At 33.6% G+C, this 20,463-nt stretch overlaps 1 protein-coding gene across 4 annotated transcripts in view; it reads left to right on the top strand.

Moving 5' to 3' along the window:
- Nucleotides 1-20,463, top strand: part of LOC145283742 (myoferlin-like) — a 425,198-nt gene that overhangs the window by 341,072 nt on the left and 63,663 nt on the right. For all 4 annotated transcript variants that reach the window (XM_080132804.1, XM_080132803.1, XM_080132802.1 and 1 more), the window contains 2 exons: nt 5,800-5,877; nt 5,982-6,163. In XM_080132804.1, coding sequence (XP_079988930.1) covers nt 5,800-5,877; nt 5,982-6,163 — 260 coding nt within the window. The remainder of the gene's footprint in view (nt 1-5,799; nt 5,878-5,981; nt 6,164-20,463) is intronic.

The following is a 20,463-nucleotide window of genomic DNA, read 5'->3' as shown; positions in this document are numbered from 1 at the left end:
TTTTTATTGGGTTCCAGAGCATATATAATGTAATATAATTTTCCAAACATGTTTGTTACATGAACAATGTAAGTTGTCCAAAATGGTCTGGTGCTACCAGATCAGGCTGCCTATTGGCTTTGAGACGAAATGCACCTACATCAATTTCTGTTTTTGTTCTCTATTCTCTTTTGTAAAACTTAATTATGTTCTACAAAAATAAAAACAAAATCAACAGCCCCTCTCCCTTCTCCCCCTCCTTTCTTTTTTCCTTCCCTACTTCCCGGTCCTGGATATGACCTTAAACTATATCTGATGGTGAGGCCCTAGTTTGCGGGCTTTGGGGAGCGTGGAGCCACCCTTTAATTGCCATTGCTCTCAGGTCCACTCTGACCCGGATTGGTAGTACCTGTTAAGGTCCCAGCTATGGGTTAAATAAAAAAACAAACCAAAAATAAAAAAAATAAATAAATAATAATAAATACATTCTATTAAAAAATTATTCTTCAAAAATTTGATCAGATTCCACTGGACCCTGTCAGCAGGGCATCAGAATATGCCGACTACCCCCCTGCAGAGAGTAGAAGTCCCTCAATGGGGCTACCTGTTGGACGTAGGTAGCGACCCGTAATAACCTTAGAACGGGATCTTGATGGTTGAGAGATTTGGAGGTCAGGATTTAGTACCCCCACTTCCCAACACACCACTTTGGTCCTTACTGGGCTAGACGGGCGGTCGGAGGGGCCTGATCCGACCAATCGGCTGGTCACGTCAAGCCCCACCATATATCCCCCACCCCATAAACCTATCATCAACACAATATGCCTATCCCTTCCCCACAACATCTACTCCCTAATATATGGTAGAAAGCAGTGACTGAGGGTCAATCGACGAAGTGAAATATCTATGACATGGCTGCAAACCCTTTTTATTACTACGTATCCCAGAGTAACATCAAAGGAAAACAGGTGCTCATAAATGATATCACATAAATCGAGTATATCACCTTTGTATCCTTGTTGAGCCTGGGTGAATGGGTTTCCCCCCAGGCACTTCCCATATAGGGCTCCGAGGTGGGTGGGGAGCAAAGATGATGAAAAAAAAACAACCTTTTTGATTATGGCTTTTTTTACCCACAAAACCCCCCAAAAAAGAAACTTCTCTGATGTTTCCGACATCTCAAGTTCAGAAGACGAACAGAATTGCTTAATCAATGAAAACACAATATTTTTAGTAATGGAAACTCTTCAACAAAATGAAATAAATAAAATTTCACGTTTTACAATGGAAAAAATTTTCTCTCAAAAAAAATAAAACCCAAAATGATAAAAAGACTGCAAAATAACACCATACTTATCGAATTGAAACAAAAAACACAAGCTAAAGAAATTCTCAAATGGCAAACCTTTAACAATATCAAAATTAAAACTTATCCCCACCCATACCTAAACTCAAAAGGAGTCATTAGATGCAGCGAACTATCAAATTGCTCGACTGAGGAAATTTTATCTAATCTAGCATCCCAAAGTCTTACAAATGTAAAAAGAATAAGAATAAAACGAAATGCAAAAACTATATTGACAAATACATATATATTCTTCTTTGACTCCACAAACCCCCCAAGTGAGATTAAAATCGGATACCTAAAAGTGAATGTTGAAAAATACATCCCAACCCCTCCAATCATTGCTGAAGAAAACTAAAAAAAATTCATTATATTCTCTGACTCCTTATCCGTTTTAACAGCTATAAAAAATAGAAAACAAGAGAACCCCACAATTATCAAAAATAATAAATCTCATTACCGGCCAAAAGAAAATAATATTCACCTGGATCCCTAGCCACATGGGAATCAGAGGCAATGAAAGAGCCGATGCTATGGCTAAGGAGGCAATGAAGTTGAACCTTGATGGGTACAGGATCCCACACACGGATATTGGACCCCTGATCAACAGCCATATACTTGAGAAATGGCAAAGTCAATGGAATAAAAATACAAATAACAAATTATACAATATAAAACCCACACTTGGAGAGAGGAGGCAGGATTATCAAAAAACAAACAGAAAACAAAATGTCATTTTGACAAGACTTAGAATAGGTCACACACACTTAACCCATTCCTACCTCCTAAAAGGAGAAACTCAACCCCAGTGCATTCCCTGTCAAGTACCACTTACTGTAAAACATTTACTAACTGAATGCACAGATCTTTAACAAATTAGGAAAAAACACTATACAGAAATAGATCTTCAAATAATCGTCCAAGAGAACAACACCAGAAAAATCTTATCTTACATTAAAGAAATAGGACTCTTCCAAAAAATATAACCCGCAAAAACCTTATATTCTGCAAAAGCATCCTGCAAGATAGAGAACAAAAATAAAATCCACTATAAAACAATCAAACCAAAAGCTACAAACTAACGATTGAAAATACAAAGAGCTTCAAGAATAAAAGTCTCCTATAAAATGACTGGATACAACATCAAATACTATCCCCAAAATGACTAGATTCAGCATTGAATGGCCCAGAAGGGGTTGATAGAAAAAAAAAAAAAAAAAAAAAACAGCATTAAATGACCCACAAAGGTTGATATGCTGATTAAATAACTCATCCATCCATCCATCCATCCAAAATGGTGTTTTTCTAAGTTTTTAAGGTAAACATCTAATGAGTATGTGACTAAATATGCCATCCGTCCGTAGCCCTTGAGCCCCTGGAGGGGCATAGGCCATCTACAACTTTTGTAGATGTTTTTGTAGCGAAGAGTTCTTTTTTTCGGGGTGAGGGTGCTGGTCCCACGCTCAACCTTCCCAGAAGGTACATACAGCGCCTGACCTTCCCAAATGGTCACCCATCTGGTACTGGCCATGCTCAACGTTGCTTAACTTCGGTGATCTGGCGAGAACCGGTGTGTCAACGTGATTGTGCCGTACACCTAAATATGCAGCAATAACATAATTTTGCAGGCTCGTTAGTTGCAATACGAAACAATATTGTAATGGATATCTTTTTTAAAAGTAATAAATGACCAACTGAGAAAGCTTGATACTTGGAGAATTATTATATTACACACACACACACACACACACACACACACACACATATATATATCTTCTCTATATTGCATTCCCTAATACAATCACATGACCCGGGTCCCAGATTGTGATAATCAGCAAGTGTCACTTCTACATCTATTCCTTACCACAGTACCCGAGGATTGTGTGACAAATACCCATAGTCCACTTGGAATGCCTATTTGAAAAAGGCTGATTGGGAAGCTATCAGAGAACACATCAGAGATACCCCATAGATTATTATCTTTTCTCTTCCTGTTGAACAGTCTGCCAATGAGACAACTGAATGGTGCAAAGAAAACACTGAAGCACACTTTCCCATGTGAAAGTATTATAGCAAGCCTCACTCTCCCCAATGGTTCACTCTAACTTGTACAACTGCCATAGCGCAAAAGTAGCATACATTCTACAAATTCGTCCACGACCAGTCAAGTAGATTAAAGTTTATAGAAGCTAGAAATAATTGTAAAAGTGAAATAGCCGTAACCAAGAGAAGGCATACCAAAGTGATCAGGAAACATATCAAATTGCAAAAAAATAGGAACTCGTGATTTCAGGGAAATTTATAATAGTGTGATGAATAATGGACAATCAACAATGCCCCCTACTATCTAATAACTATGAGGTCACTTGTATAGTGACTGAGGAAGTTAACCTGTTTTCCCAGTGGTTTGCTTCCAACTCCACCTTAGACATTTCAAACCATACACTCTCAAATTTCTCTTTGCAGACAGAAGCCATACTCGTAGACCTGAAAATCACTAATTCTCATGTCCGTATTATAAAAACTTGACATCTCCAAAGCGTGTGGGATTGATCACATTCCTGCCACACTAATAAAGAAATGCTCTGCTGAGTTAGCCCCTGTCCTCTCCAAACTCTTAAAGGGAAACCAAATTCGGCTAAGCATCTGTTTAGGTTGAAAAGACAGTGCTACTGAGATGGGTGATTTGTTCAGTTATAAATTATAAAAATTAAAACTGTGTATGTGTGTGTATATATATATATATATATATATATATATACACACATACACACACACACAGAGTTTATATATATATATATATATATACACAGTTGGGCGAAGATCATGTCCATCGCCCAAATAGAGGCACGATGGACATGATCTTCACTGCTCGTCAACTCCAAGAAAAGTGCAGGGAGCAAAATTTACCATTATACATGGCTTTTATAGACCTTACTAAAGCCTTTGACTTGGTGAACCGTCAAGCCCTTTGGCTGGTTCTTGCAAGGTTTGGATGCCCAGAGAGGTACATTTAGGTACTGAGACTGCTACATGACAATGTCAGCTACAGTCCTCAGTAGTAGTGGAGATGATACGGAGCCCTTCAGGGTTAACACAGGAGTGAAACAGGGATGTGTCATTGCCCCAACCCTGTTCTCCATCTTCATTACTGCTATCCTCCATCTCACAGACAAACATCTTCCCCGTGGAGTTCGGACTATGTACAGAATTGACGGGCGACTTTTTAACATCAACAGATTCGGGGCCAAAGGTCGAACGAACACCATATCCATTATGGAGCTACAGTATGCAGACGATAACGCCCTTGTAGCCCTCTCAGAAGAGGACCTACAGTGTACACTGGTTGCCTTCACGAGGGCGTACAAACATCTAGGACTAACAATCAATATAAAAAAAACTCAAATCCTCCATCAATCACCACCAAACAGTACTCCAGTCTCACCCCCAAACATCTCCATCGATAATGTTAGACTGGAAAATGTGGACCACTTCCCATACCTAGGCAGCATCCTATCATCAAAAGCCAACATAGATGATGAAATACAACACCGTCTCAGCTGTGCCAGTGGGGCTTTCTCAAGGCTAAGGAAGAGAGTATTTGAGAACCGTGACCTTCTGGCAAAGACCAAAATCATGGTATACAAAGCTGTCTTGCTGCCCACTCTTCTCTATGGATCGGAGACCTGGACCACATATGGGAGGCACGTAAAAACCTTGGAGACATATCACCAAAGATGACTCCAAAAAATCCTCAGAATCAGTTGGAAGGACTGACGCACCAACACCAGCATTCTGAGTGAGGCTGACATTCCTACTATCACCGCTACTGTTGCTCAACGCCAGCTCAGATGGACTGGTCATGTTGTCCGAATGCCGGATCTCCGCCTCCCAAAACAGATTTTCTATTCTCAGCTTGTTGAGGGAAAGCACGCCCAGGGTGGCCAAAAGATGAGGTATAAGGACAACATCAAAGCAAATCTAAAGCGGTTTCACATGGACCTTGAGACATAGGAGGATGTGGCTGGGAGCAGGTTGGCATGGAGGAGCGCTGTCCACGAAGGTGCCGCGCTTTATAGCAGTGACCTAAATCAAGCTGCTGAGGATAAACGCAAGCACAGAAAGGACAGATTATCAACCAGACACACCCAACTCCACCCCACCACCACTACCTTTATCTGCCCAAATTGCACAAGAAAAATTGGGTCTAGAATTGGGCTCTATGCTCACCTGAGGACCCACAGAAGCCACAACGGAGGACAGTCTTACTCGGACACGAGTGACCGCCGATGATGATATATATAATTTTAAACAAAACTCGTCCCATAACTAAGTCATTTTTTAGCATTCATTTTGTGTTAAGATATATAGAAAAATGCCAGATGGAAACGAATGTTGATTAACTCACATTTAGTATAATACATCAACGAATGAGAGCTAGTTTTAAGATGCAATTACTTTTCTTTCTTTTTTAGAACCTTGCAAATATCAACTCCGTTGCTACTTGTATCAAGCCAGAGATTTGGCTGCTGCTGATGATACAGGATTATCAGGTACACTGCTATTTTTTATCTCTGAATTTTTAAAATAACCAAAAAATTAACATTCTTTTTCTTATGGTTTTTATTATTCTTTTAAACGCGTTTTCTTTAACCAGATCCGTTTGCTCGAGTATCATTCCTTACCCAGAGTATGGTAACAGAAAGAGAAAAGAAAACACTCTGTCCAACGTGGGACCAGACGTTGATCTTTGAACAGATTGAAATTCATGGAAATCCTCAGAATTTGGAAATCCAACCTCCAGATATTTACATTGAACTTTTTGATCATGACACTTTTGTGAGTAGCAGTACTTTTATTTTATTGATCCTCTTCCTCCTCCTCCTCTAGCCGTGCTAGTGTCATGGATCTTTGACTTTCTCATATCATCTCGTTCTATCCTGCATCTCACCAAGTAGATCTTCATGGGTGCGCTATGTGTCATCCTCTAATTACTTGTGCATTCTACACAATTATATTCTTGATTTGAATCTCTCTCTCTCTCTCTCTTTCTCTCTCTCTCTCTCTTTCTCTCTCTCTCTCTCTTTCTCTCTCTCTCTCTTTCTCTCTCTCTCTCTCTCTTTCTCTCTGTTTCTCTCTCTCTCTCTTTCTCTCTCTCTCTCTTTCTCTCTCTCTCTGTTTCTCTCTCTCTCTGTTTCTCTCTCTCTCTGTTTCTCTCTCTCTCTGTTTCTCTCTCTGTTTCTCTCTCTCTCTCTCTTTCTCTCTCTTTCTCTCTCTCTCTCTCTCTCTCTCTCTCTCTCTCTCTCTCTCTCTCTCTCGCACACCCAGAGAAAATATTGGTGCTACCAGATACGACAAATTGAACATACTGTTAATATTATTGGTGTTATTTTTTTTCCCCCTTTGCAAAACTCAATCATGTTCTGCAAAGTCAAAAGCAAAAACACTTCTTCTACAAAGCAACCAAACCAAATATGATGAATAAATATCTGAAAATATAAAGAACTTTAAGCATAAAAACTTTTTCCAAAATTGCTGGATTGAAAAGTTATCTAGTCATGCTAGTGTTGCAAATCTGGACTCTCTCTCTCTCATGCCATCTTGTTTTATCCTCAATCTCACCAAGTAAGTCTTCCTAGGTACAGTGTGCTAGCTTTGACCCTCCCCCCACAAAATAAGATTACTGACAATTTAATCCTTATCCCTCTAACAGTGACCACTAAATCTGGTCCTCTTTTTTTTTCTCTGATCAAGGTTCAGATTTAAAGGTGTTTATAAAGTTGCTCCTTTGCAGATTTTCAGAGCAGCCTTTTAGCATTCTTATGTATATTTGTAACCTGATGGTTGCCTTTGTTGTTAAGACAAGTCGTTAGTATTAACTTGGTTGAGCTTTAAAAAAAAAAGACCCCCAAACATTGTCTACTGTTAGTTGTCTGTTCTTGTTGTCCTCCAAATAATCTTCTCAACTTGATCTACTCTCGCCTGACTCTGAATCCAATTATTCTAATCTCTCTCAGGGGACCTCTGAGCCTCCAACTGTCACAAACTGAAAACTCTCCATAAATTAACTCTGATCCTGAATTTATTGACTCAAAATCAGAAACCTTATTCCAGTCTTTTGTCTAAGAATGACCAATAAGTGAAAATTGACTCATGCTCTCAGCCACTCCCAGCTGACCATTAATCTCATTTCCAATCGCCTTCATATGCCTTGTTGAATCACTTCTAACCTTTGTCATTTTTTTTTTTTTTTTTTGTACTTCAAACAACTTTTTCCTTTTTCATGAGCCACTTTCTAATGCTCCTCGACGTAAGGGAGACGGCCATAGCATCACATACACAATCAAGTTCCTTTTCTTTTCGTTTCCTTTTAAGAATTCAGGTGATCGCTCATCCCCCTCTCAGTACAGGCCAATAAGTCTCCTGTGCGTCATGAGTAAGTTGCTGGAATCTGTGTTAAATACAGAAGTAATCAACCATCTCAACAAAAATAACCTTCTTAGTGACACTCAATATGGTTTCCGTTCTGCTAGATCTACAGCTGATGTACTTACAGTTATATCTCATAGGATTAGCAAGTCTCTCGACAGAGGCAACCTTTCTAGGGCAATTGCTCTTGACATATCTAAGGCCTTTGATAGGGTATGGCATAAAGGTTTACTTCATAAGATTTCTAGCTATGGTATTGCTGGAAATGTCTTCTCAATTATTAAATCATTTCTTTCTGATAGGTTCATAAGAGTAGTAGTTGAGGGGCAAAAATCAGAAGCTCACAGTATTAATGCCGGTGTCCCTCAGGGATCCATCCTGGGCCCAACTCTTTTCCTGATCTATATTAATGATCTTCCAAATCACATCCTTACATCATTTGTAGACATCTATGCTGACGACACTACCATTTATGGTAGCACATCTAAGACAGTAAACGACCAAGTTCTCTCCAATTCTCTCTCCTCTGATCTTGAACACGTAGTACAATGGGGTAAGAAGTGGCTGGTTACTTTTAATGCATCTAAAACCAAGCTTCTCTCTTTACATCATCAACATTCTGATCCACATTTGGCATCAATTGAAATGAATGGCTCTCGTCTTCAGGAGGCCTCAAGTTTTGACAAGCTTCTGGGCTTGACCATTACTCCTGATCTTAAATGGAACACGTACATCAAATCTGTTGCCAAGGCCGCTGGAAAAATGGTGGGATCTTTCTATCGATCCGGTAGATATCTCACTGCTGATGCTATTCTCTATCTATATAAGAGCCAGGTACGTCCAAGGATGGAATACTGTTGCCACATCTGGGCAGGAGCTGCTAGAAAGGACTTGTCCTGCCTTGATAGAGTTCAAAATAGACTTCGTAGCCTCGTAGGAGATGTCCTTTTCTCTTCCTTGCAACCTCTATCTCACAGAAGAGATGTTGCGAGTTTGTCTCTGATGTATCGTTATTTTCATGGAAAGTGTTCGACTGAGCTTCAATCTATGGTCCCCCCTCGCCAAACTTTCACAAGAAACACTCGTCTAGCTGTAAACACTATCAATAATTCCCCCCACTCTTTATCTGTGCCTAAACCTAAACGTAGATTCCATGAACAAAGCTTCTTTCTTAGAACTGCACGCCTGTGGAATTGTCTTCCGTTTTCCTGCTTTCCGGCTGACTACAATATGGTTGTCTTCAAGTCTAATGTAAATAAGTTCTTGATGAGCCGTTCCATATAATAGAATCTTGATCAACAATGCTTTGCTGATTAGTAATAGCAGAATTTACTCCGTCCATCCCTAATTTTAACAATCTTATTGGTGCCTGCTCCTCCCTGTGATCGAATGTTATCACTAGGGCTAGGACAACAGCATATTCTTTTCATTGTTTTGACTCTCGAGTGTGTATCCCTTGATATTTTATATGCATTTATATGGTGATGTCGTTCTCTGTTGATTAACTGTATCTGTGTCGGATATATACTCGAGAGTCAAAACAATGAAAAGAATATTCTATTATCATAGCCCTAGTTATCACCAAGGTAAGAAAACTTCTGAACCGCCTTAATACCTCCATCATCCATACTTTTTCCATATCCATCTTCATTGTCTTACACTTTTTGTGCAAGTAAACTGTTATCAATGACAATATATCATTTTTTCAATGACAATATATCATTTTTTTAATGACAATATATCATTTTTTTAATGACAATATATCATTTTTTTAATGACAATATATCATTTTTTTAATGACAATATATCATTTTTTTAATGACAATATATCATTTTTTTAATGACATATCATTTTTTTAATGACAATATATCATTTTTTTAATGACAATATATCATTTTTTTAATGACAATATATCATTTTTTTAATGACAATATATCATTTTTTTAATGACAATATATCATTTTTTTAATGACAATATATCATTTTTTTAATGACAATATATCATTTTTTAATGACAATATATCATTTTTTTAATGACAATATATCATTTTTTTAATGACAATATATCATTTTTTTAATGACAATATATCATTTTTTTAATGACAATATATCATTTTTTTAATGACAATATATCATTTTTTTAATGACAATATATCATTTTTTTAATGACAATATATCATTTTTTTAATGACAATATATCATTTTTTTAATGACAATATATCATTTTTTTAATGACAATATATCATTTTTTTAATGACAATATATCATTTTTTTAATGACAATATATCATTTTTTTAATGACAATATATCATTTTTTTAATGACAATATATCATTTTTTTAATGACAATATATCATTTTTTTAATGACAATATATTTTTTTTTAATGACAATATATTTTTTTCTAATGAAAAAATATTTTTTTCTCATGAAAATATTTTTTTCTCATGAAAATATTTTTTTCTCATGAAAATATTTTTTTCTCATGAAAATATTTTTTTCTCATGAAAATATTTTTTTCTCATGAAAATATTTTTTTCTCATGAAAATATTTTTTTCTCATGAAAATATTTTTTTCTCATGAAAATATTTTTTTCTCATGAAAATATTTTTTTCTCATGAAAATATTTTTTTCTCATGAAAATATTTTTTTCTCATGAAAATATTTTTTTCTCATGAAAATATTTTTTTCTCATGAAAATATTTTTTTTTTCTCATGAAAATATTTTTTTTTCTCATGAAAATATTTTTTTTTTCTCATGAAAATATTTTTTTTTTCTCATGAAAATATTTTTTTTTTCTCATGAAAATATTTTTTTTTTCTCATGAAAATATTTTTTTTTTCTCATGAAAATATTTTTTTTTTCTCATGAAAATATTTTTTTTTTCTCATGAAAATATTTTTTTTTTCTCATGAAAATATTTTTTTTTTCTCATGAAAATATTTTTTTTTTCTCATGAAAATATTTTTTTTTCTCATGAAAATACATTATTTTTTCAATGACGATATATATATTTTTTCAATGACGATATATATATTTTTTCAATGACGATATATATATTTTTTCAATGACGATATATATATTTTTTCAATGACAATATATATATATTTTTTCAATGACAATATATATATATTTTTTCAATGACAATATATATATTTTTTCAATGACAATATATATATTTTCAATGACAATATATATATATATATATATTTTCAATGACAATATATATATATATATTTTTTCAATGACAATATATATATATTTTTTTTCAATGACAATATATATATATATATTTTCAATGACAATATATATATATATATTTTCAATGACAATATATATATATATTTTTTCAATGACAATATATATATATATATTTTTTCAATGACAATATATATATATATTTTTTCAATGACAATATATATATATATTTTTTCAATGACAATATATATATATATATATATTTTTTCAATGACAATATATATATATATTTTTTTTCAATGACAATATATATATATATTTTTTCAATGACAATATATATATATATTTTTTCAATGACAATATATATATATATTTTGAATGACAATATATATATATATATTTTCAATGACAATATATATATATATATTTTCAATGACAATATATATATATATATTTTTTCAATGACAATATATATATATTTTTTTTCAATGACAATATATATATATATATTTTCAATGACAATATATATATATATATTTTCAATGACAATATATATATATATTTTTTCAATGACAATATATATATATATTTTTTCAATGACAATATATATATATATTTTTTCAATGACAATATATATATATATATATTTTTTCAATGACAATATATATATATATATTTTTTCAATGACAATATATATATATATTTTTTCAATGACAATATATATATATATTTTTTCAATGACAATATATATATATATTTTTTCAATGACAATATATATATATATTTTTTCAATGACAATATATATATATATTTTGAATGACAATATATATATATATATTTTGAATGACAATATATATATATATATTTTCAATGACAATATATATATATATATATTTTTTCAATGACAATATATATATATATTTTCAATGACATATATATATATATATTTTCAATGACAATATATATATATTTTCAATGACAATATATATATATATTTTTTCAATGACAATATATATATATATTTTTTCAATGACAATATATATATATATATTTTTTCAATGACAATATATATATATATATTTTTTCAATGAAAATATATATATATATTTTTTCAATGACAATATATATATATATATTTTTTCAATGACTATATATATATATTTTTTCAATGACTATATATATATATTTTTTCAATGACTATATATATATATTTTTTCAATGACAATATATATATATATATTTTCAATGACAATATATATATATATATATATTTTCAATGACAATATATATATATATTTTCAATGACAATATATATATATATATTTTCAATGACAATATATATATATATATATATATATTTTCAATGACAATATATATATATATATATTTTCAATGACAATATATCTATATCTTTATAAAGTAATAGGGTTCGTGTGTTTCTGTCTGTGTGTACAGCTCTCCATCATCAACGAAATATAAAGGAGGTAAGAGGGTAGATCTCTCCTGGTAGAGAAACATTAGAACCCATTTTAGGATGTTTCTGTTATAGGAGACATAAGAATCTATGCCTAATTTCTTTATATACTAGTCTACAAACCACCCCCATATCGAATGACTTATGCTCATTTGCATATCACATTATATTAAATCTCTTTAACTAATTACCTCGACCTTATTACATATTGGAAATATTCTAATCATTTCAACTGTACTATTTACAAAATCTATTTAACATTTAATTATTTAATATATTTTCATTTAATTTTATATTCGATTTATTTCACTTTACGTATATTATCAAAACAATTCATTGGCGAGCAAAGCTTTATGTTTTGGGATTGTATTGAAAATGTAATGGAAATTTCAATTTCGTTCCGTTTTAATCTTTTATATTTTACTTGCCAATATAATTGAAAGAATACAATTCAACTATCGTAATTTTATATAAATAAACAAAAACAAATATTTTAAAATAAAACTTAATTAAAAAAGAAATAATTTTATTTTTAAATGAAAAAAATCAATTTAGTAAAATAATTGTATTAAACACCCCCAGCCTTGTCAGCAAACCTGTAAACCTATAAAAGTTAACATTTCGAATGTAAACAGTGATTTTTCGATTTTGTTAGCGCTTGCCGCAATTAAAGACAATTAAAACGGAACTAACTTTATTTCCATTCTATTTTTTAAACAACCCCCAAAACATAACGCTCTCTTCCAGTTATAGCCAAATTTTTTTTAATTAAATAAAACAGGTCAAAATAAACAGATAAGCGCATTTTCTTTTACATTTTTCTTACAACCAACGTTGTCATTTTAACCAACTGCAGGATACCGTTACTTTTGTGGGGTTGTTTTGAAAATGGCACGGAGATTATAATTTCGTTCCAATTTAATCTTTCTGGTCGAGCCTATTTCGAAAGCCTGTCTTATCATAGATTTGAACTACAAATAATTTATTACATTTTGATTATTACTATCTTAAGACTTGAAGCTTATATTTATTTCATTTTTCTATTTATATATTGAATTAGTTATTTCCAGTCTTATTTAAACTTAGTGCTTTCTTTAAACCGGATGAACCTTTTATAAAAATATGAGTTTAACGTAAAGAACACGAACAAGGTTTTATTCAACTGAATTTCTTCCAGTTTACTAACAAAATATATAAATTTAAAAGAGATATAAATAATAAAATAAAAAGGTTATGTAATTTAAAAGAAATACACGTACTCACAAAAGCAGAACTTTTTTTACACATTTTTTTCTTTAAAACCATAACAATGAGACTAACAATTACCTAGATCTTAGTAATTATTTGTTTTAATAGAACTGTTTTAATTGTACTGTTTACTTAGTTAACCTAAGTTAGTATTACATTTATTTTACATTTACTTTTTTTTTTTTAATTATTACTTTTAGACTGTGACGTTTACACCCGGAAGTAATGAGTCACACGTAGGTCGCTTTTATTCATTCCTTTTGGTCAAGATCAAAGTGTAGTATCTGTTCTTCAGATGCTGCACTTCATTTTCTTGTTCTCTTTCGGTGGAGGAGAAATCCTTCACGACTGAGACAATTTTTATTTTTGTACCTTTTCTCCACGTTAAAAAACGACCCTGGTGTCTAACTCTGTCCCGTGGGGAGGCATAGTAAATAGGTACAATATAATTGTTTATAATTGTACTATTCAGAAATATTATTTATAGTTCGTCCATTTCAGTTAGTATACATTTCCTTTACGCTTAATTAATTTACAATCATTAATATCGTTAAACAATTCCGTTTAAAACCGAAATTATGCCACCCAAACGAAGTAGAAACGAAAGTGAGGAAGAAAGAATGGAAAGATTGGAAGCTAATAGACTAAGAGTTGCTGCAGTTCGCTCCAATGAAAACAATTCAGATAGAGAAAGACGTCTAGAACTTAACAGGATACGTCAAAGAGAAAGGAGAGCAAGACTGTCAGATTTGGAAAGAGAAACCCAACGTGAAGCTGACAGAACTAGACATGCTGTAAGGCGGTTAAATTCATCACAAGATGAAATTCAAGAAAGGCAAAGATATGCACTGGAAAGAGAAGCAATATTACGATCGAATGAATTATATGAGGTAAGTAGACGTACACAAGGTCAGTTGAGAGTGGCTCAACGACATCAGAATGAATCGGAAACCCAACGAAGCTTTCGCCTATACCAAGGGCAACAACGAGAGGCTGCATGGAGAGAGAGTATGACTTTGCCCCAGCAATTGACAGAAAACGAGGCAGCTAGACAACGAATGACTGCTTTGAGACACCATGAAATAGAACACTGCAATAGAAAAGGATTGCTCTACAACAAAAATGACTCTCTCACTACAGCTGATATAGGAAAAATGGACAAAGTATGTCAACATTGCTCAGCTGTAAAATTTAAAGGAGAAACCCCTGGTTGTTGTTGTTCTTCTGGCAAAGTTGTGCTTGATAGCTTTCCACCACTGCCTCAGTTGCTTCAAGATTTGCTCTCCGGCAATGGTCCCATCTCTAAAGATTTTCTGCAAAATCTACGCAGTTATAACAATTGTTTTGCAATGACATCATTTGGTCACAAAATTGTGGCAGTACATGGGTGGAATCCTTCTTTTAGAATTCGAGGCCAGGTTTGCCACCAGATTGGGAGTCTTTTACCACCTGAAGATGAAACAGCAAAGTTTATTCAAGTCTACTTCTTGGATAGTCTGGAAGAGGAACTACATAATCGGGGACGTGACAGTAGACTCAATAGAGACATTCTCCAAAGTCTGACTGAATTTTTACATGAGAACAACAGCTTCATTTGTCAGCTGAAAACAACAAAGGAGAGGATTGAAGAAGAACACTTGGTAGAACATAAAGTTGTCATAAGGGAAGACCGAAGGCCGCAAGAAGAGCATCCACGGCGATTCAATGCTCCAACAACAACGTATGAGATTGGAATATTAATGGAGAATGAACCAACAGCTAACCGGGATATTGTCTTGCGTTTTAGAAATGATACATTAAAATGGATCTCCGAACTACATCCCCTCTACGATACTTTAATGTACCCGTTAATGTACCCCTATGGTTCTCCATCTTACAACATCTACATGAAGGCATCCAATGGGCGAAAAGTTACCCAACAGCAATTTTATTCGTACCATTTAATGACTCGGCCTGGAAACTATTTTCTCTGGTACCGAAGGCTATTTCAACAATGGCTGGTGGATGTGTACTGCAAGATTGAAACAGAACGTTTACAGTTCCTGAGGCGTGAGCAACAGACCCTGAGAGCTGACAATTATAGCAACTTGAGAGATTCAATTCTTAGGGAGGATGGGAATCCAGAACAGTTTGGTCAACGAGTTGTTCTTCCGGCAACTTATACAGGAGGCCCTCGATACATGTTTGAGCGTCAAAGTGATGCCATGGCATATGTTCGGCGAATGGGCCGAGCCGACCTCTTCATCACGTTCACAACAAATCCAAAGTGGACAGAAATTACAGAAAATTGTCTTCAAGGGCAAGACCCTCAGGATCGTCCAGATATTGTTGCCAGGGTTTTCAGGCAGAAGCTAAAAAAGTTACTTGAATTTATTAAAAAGGGAGGATTTGGCAGGTTGAGGGCTTTCCTGTACAGTATTGAATATCAAAAAAGAGGACTGCCGCATGCACACATCCTCACCTGGCAGGCCCCAGAGGACAAACTTCTACCAGAAAAAATGGATCTCTGCATATCTGCAGAGATCCCTGACAAAGAGGAAGATCCTGATCTTCATGCTAAAGTGATGGCACATATGGTGCATGGACCTTGTGGACCATTTAATCCAAATTGTCCATGTACGATTGACAACAAATGTTCCAAAAAATACCCAAAAGAATTTCTTCAGTGTACCGAGCAAGGCCAAGACTCTTACCCCAAGTACAGGCGAAGAAAACCAGAAGATGGAGGCCAGACTGGTACAATAAGGATGAAGAGAAATGGTCGGTATGTTAATCAAGAAATAACAAACCAGTGGATTGTTCCGTACAACAAGGTCCTCCTTCAGCAGTTCAACGCTCACATTAACGTAGAAATTTGCAGCTCGATCCAAAGCATCAAATATGTCCTCAAATACGTGAATAAAGGATGTGATCAAGCAGTGTTTGAACTACAAAGAATTGATGGAGCAGCTAACCAACAAGGCCAAGTACAAAGTCACATTGTGGATGAGATCCAGCAGTTCCAGAATGCAAGGTATGTCGGCAGTTCAGAGGCGGCCTGGAGGATATTGGAACATCCCATCCATGAACATTTCCCCCCAATTGTACAACTTTCTGTTCATCTTGAAAATGGGCAGCATGTCATGTTCTCAGCTGATACTGCTCTGGAACGAGCCCAAGGTCCACCGCCTGCCACAACTTTGACAGCATTTTTTCAACTCTGCCATGAGGATGACTTTGCAAGGGGTCTCAAATACGTAGAAGTCCCTGAGTTTTACACTTGGAACAAATCGACAAAGAAATGGATGAGAAGAATGCGTGGGGTACAAGTTGAAGGTACTGAAAATGATGATGTATGGAAGGCACCATGCATTGGGAGAATCTACATGATTAGTCCAAAAGCAGGGGAGTGTTATTTCTTACGCCTGTTGCTCAATGAGGTTGCTGGTCCAACTTCATTTCAAAATTTGCGAGCATACAATGGTCAGGTGTTTGAAACATACAGAGCAGCGTGCCTTGCTCGAGGCCTTCTAGAAAATGACCATCACTTGCATCAAGCAGTAGGAGAGGCAAGTGCCACTCAATCACCTTCAAATTTGCGAAGCCTATTTGTGATAATTTTAACAGCCTGTGAGCCAAGAAATCCTCTTGAGATCTGGATGGCTTTTCGTGATGTAATATCTGAAGACATTCTTCACAGATACAGGCAAGAAGTTAACAATCCAGAAGCAGATTTTAATGAGGACATCTACAATAAAACTCTTTGTCTAATTGAAGAAAAAGTTCTCCTTATGTGCGGTCAACCATTGGCAAGCTATGGATTACCTGCACCAACGCAAGGGAGAGATGAAAGACTCGCGAGAGAGTATCAACGTGAAGTTACTTATAATCTTGAAGAACTTTCCCTACAAGCAAAAAATATGCAAGAAAAACTGACCGATTCTCAAAGAGAAGTTTACAATTCATTCATGGCAATGTTGGAAGCACAAGGTGAAATGAACAAAAACATGATGTTTCTTGATGCTCCAGGTGGTACGGGCAAGACTTTTGTAATCAATTTGATCCTTGCAAAGATTAGATCCATGAGAAAGATTGTGCTTGCAACAGCATCCAGTGGCATTGCTGCTACTCTACTACAAGGTGGCCGCACTCTTCACAGCACTTTTAAAGTACCCTTGGATACTCATCGAATGGATCAGCCAGTTTGCAAAATTACTGGTAACTCAGCCTTGGCAAATGTAATTAGAGACACCTCTGCAATCATTGTAGACGAAGCCCCAATGACGCACAAGAGTGCTTATGAAGCAATTGACCGAACACTGCAAGACATCACAGGAAACAAGAATCCCATGGGTGGCATTCCAACCTTATTTTGCGGTGATTTCCGTCAAATCCTCCCAGTGGTTAAAAATCGCACAAGGGCTAACATTGTCAATGCAAGTTTGAAACAATCCTATCTCTGGAGGCACGTTATAGTGAAGAGACTGACTACTAATATGAGAGCCTATATCTCTGATAACACAGCTACAGCAGACTTCTCAAAATTGCTTCTCCAAATCGGTAATGGTCAGTTTCCTATCACTTCTTCACCTGACACAATTAAGATTCCAACTGCGCTTGGTAAATGTGTCGGTAATCAGAAGCAACTGAAAGACAAAGTGTACCCAGACCTGCAAAACAATGGAAAATCACCGGATTGGCTTGCTGAGAGGGCTATTATTTCGCCATTAAACAGCAATGTGAATCATTTGAACAATTCAATAATGAATGAATTTCCAGGAGACACAAAGCAATACAAGTCAGTTGATTCGGCTACTAATGAATATGAAGCTGTTCACTACCCTGTGGAGTTTTTAAACTCTTTGGAGATATCTGGAATGCCTCCACACATTTTAAATCTCAAAATTGGATCGCCAATCATGATTCTTCGATCCTTGGAACCGCCAAAAACAACAAACGGAACCAGAGGTGTTATCACCAGATTGCACACCAATGTACTTGAGGCCACCATTTCCTGTGGTCCCTACAAAGGCGAAACCGTTCTACTGCCAAGGATCCCCTTAGTTCCATCGGACTCAGAACTTCCATTTAAATTCCAGAGACTCCAATTTCCTGTGAAGGTGTGTTTTGCAATGAGCATAAACAAAAGTCAAGGTCAGACATTTAACACCATTGGCGTAGACTTGACATCAGACTGCTTCAGTCACGGTATGTTCTACGTCTCCATCAGCCGGACAGGAAGTTCAGAAAAACTCTGCATTCTGGCTCCAAATCAAAGCAGCAGAAATGTAGTTTACCCTGAGGCTCTTCAGTGAAAAGTTCGAGAAATGGATATGAGGAAAAACTGACATGATCTGATTGTGGTAAGTTTTTAGTATTGAATGTGCAAGATAAAATTTAAGCAAGAGTTGAAAATTACTTCAATGAAAAATTTACTATGTAACATCAAGTAACCTTCCTTTTTGATGAAAATGTTTTGTGAAGTTCCTGATTGAATTTCAGTCACTACAAGAGGTAGTTAAAATGTTAATCACCTTATGCAATCGTTGCTCTTACAACATCAACTTACTGGAAAGGTGCCCACAGATTTTGGTACCCGAGTGCGCAACAAAGCTCCGTGCGAAGCACGGGTATCTTTGCTAGTATATATATATTTTCAATGACAATATATATATATATATTTTCAATGACAATATATATATATATATTTTCAATGACTATATATATATATATTTTCAATGACAATATATATATATATATATATATATTTTCAATGACTATATATATATATATTTTCAATGACTATATATATATATATTTTCAATGACTATATATATATATATTTTCAATGACTATATATATATATATATATATTTTCAATGACTGTATATATATATATTTTCAATGACTATATATATATATATTTTCAATGACTATATATATATATATATATTTTCAATGACTATATATATATATATTTTCAATGACTATATATATATATTTTCAATGACTATATATATATATTTTCAATGACTATATATATATATATATTTTCAATGACTATATATATATATATTTTCAATGACTATATATATATATATTTTCAATGACAATATATATATATTTTCAATGACAATATATATATATTTTCAATGACGATATATATATATTTTTTTTCAATGACAATATATATATATTTTTTTTCAATGACAATATATATATATTTTTTTTCAATGACAATATATATATATTTTTTTCAATGACAATATATATATATATTTTTTCAATGACAATATATATATATTTTTTCAATGACAATATATATATATATTTTCAATCACAATATATATATATTTTTTCAATGACAATATATATATATTTTTTCAATGACAATATATATATATTTTTTCAATGACAATATATATATATTTTTTCAATGACAATATATATATATTTTTTCAATGACAATATATATATATTTTTTCAATGACAATATATATATATTTTTTCAATGACAATATATATATATTTTTTCAATGACAATATATATATATTTTTTCAATGACAATATATATTTTTTTTTTCAATGACAATATATATATTTTTTTTCAATGACTATATTTTTTTTCAATGACTATATTTTTTTTCAATGACTATATTTTTTTTTCAATTACAATATATTTTTTTTTCAATTACAATATATTTTTTTTTCAATGACAATATATTTTTTTTTCAATGACAATATATTTTTTTTTCAATGACAATATATATATATATTTTTTTAATGACTATATATATATATTTTTTTCA

Source organism: Euprymna scolopes, chromosome 8 (genome assembly GCF_053919585.1).
Source record: "Euprymna scolopes isolate OS-2025 chromosome 8, ASM5391958v1, whole genome shotgun sequence".
Lineage (NCBI taxonomy): Eukaryota > Metazoa > Mollusca > Cephalopoda > Sepiida > Sepiolidae > Euprymna > Euprymna scolopes.
This window is presented reverse-complemented; position numbering and strand designations above follow the sequence as displayed.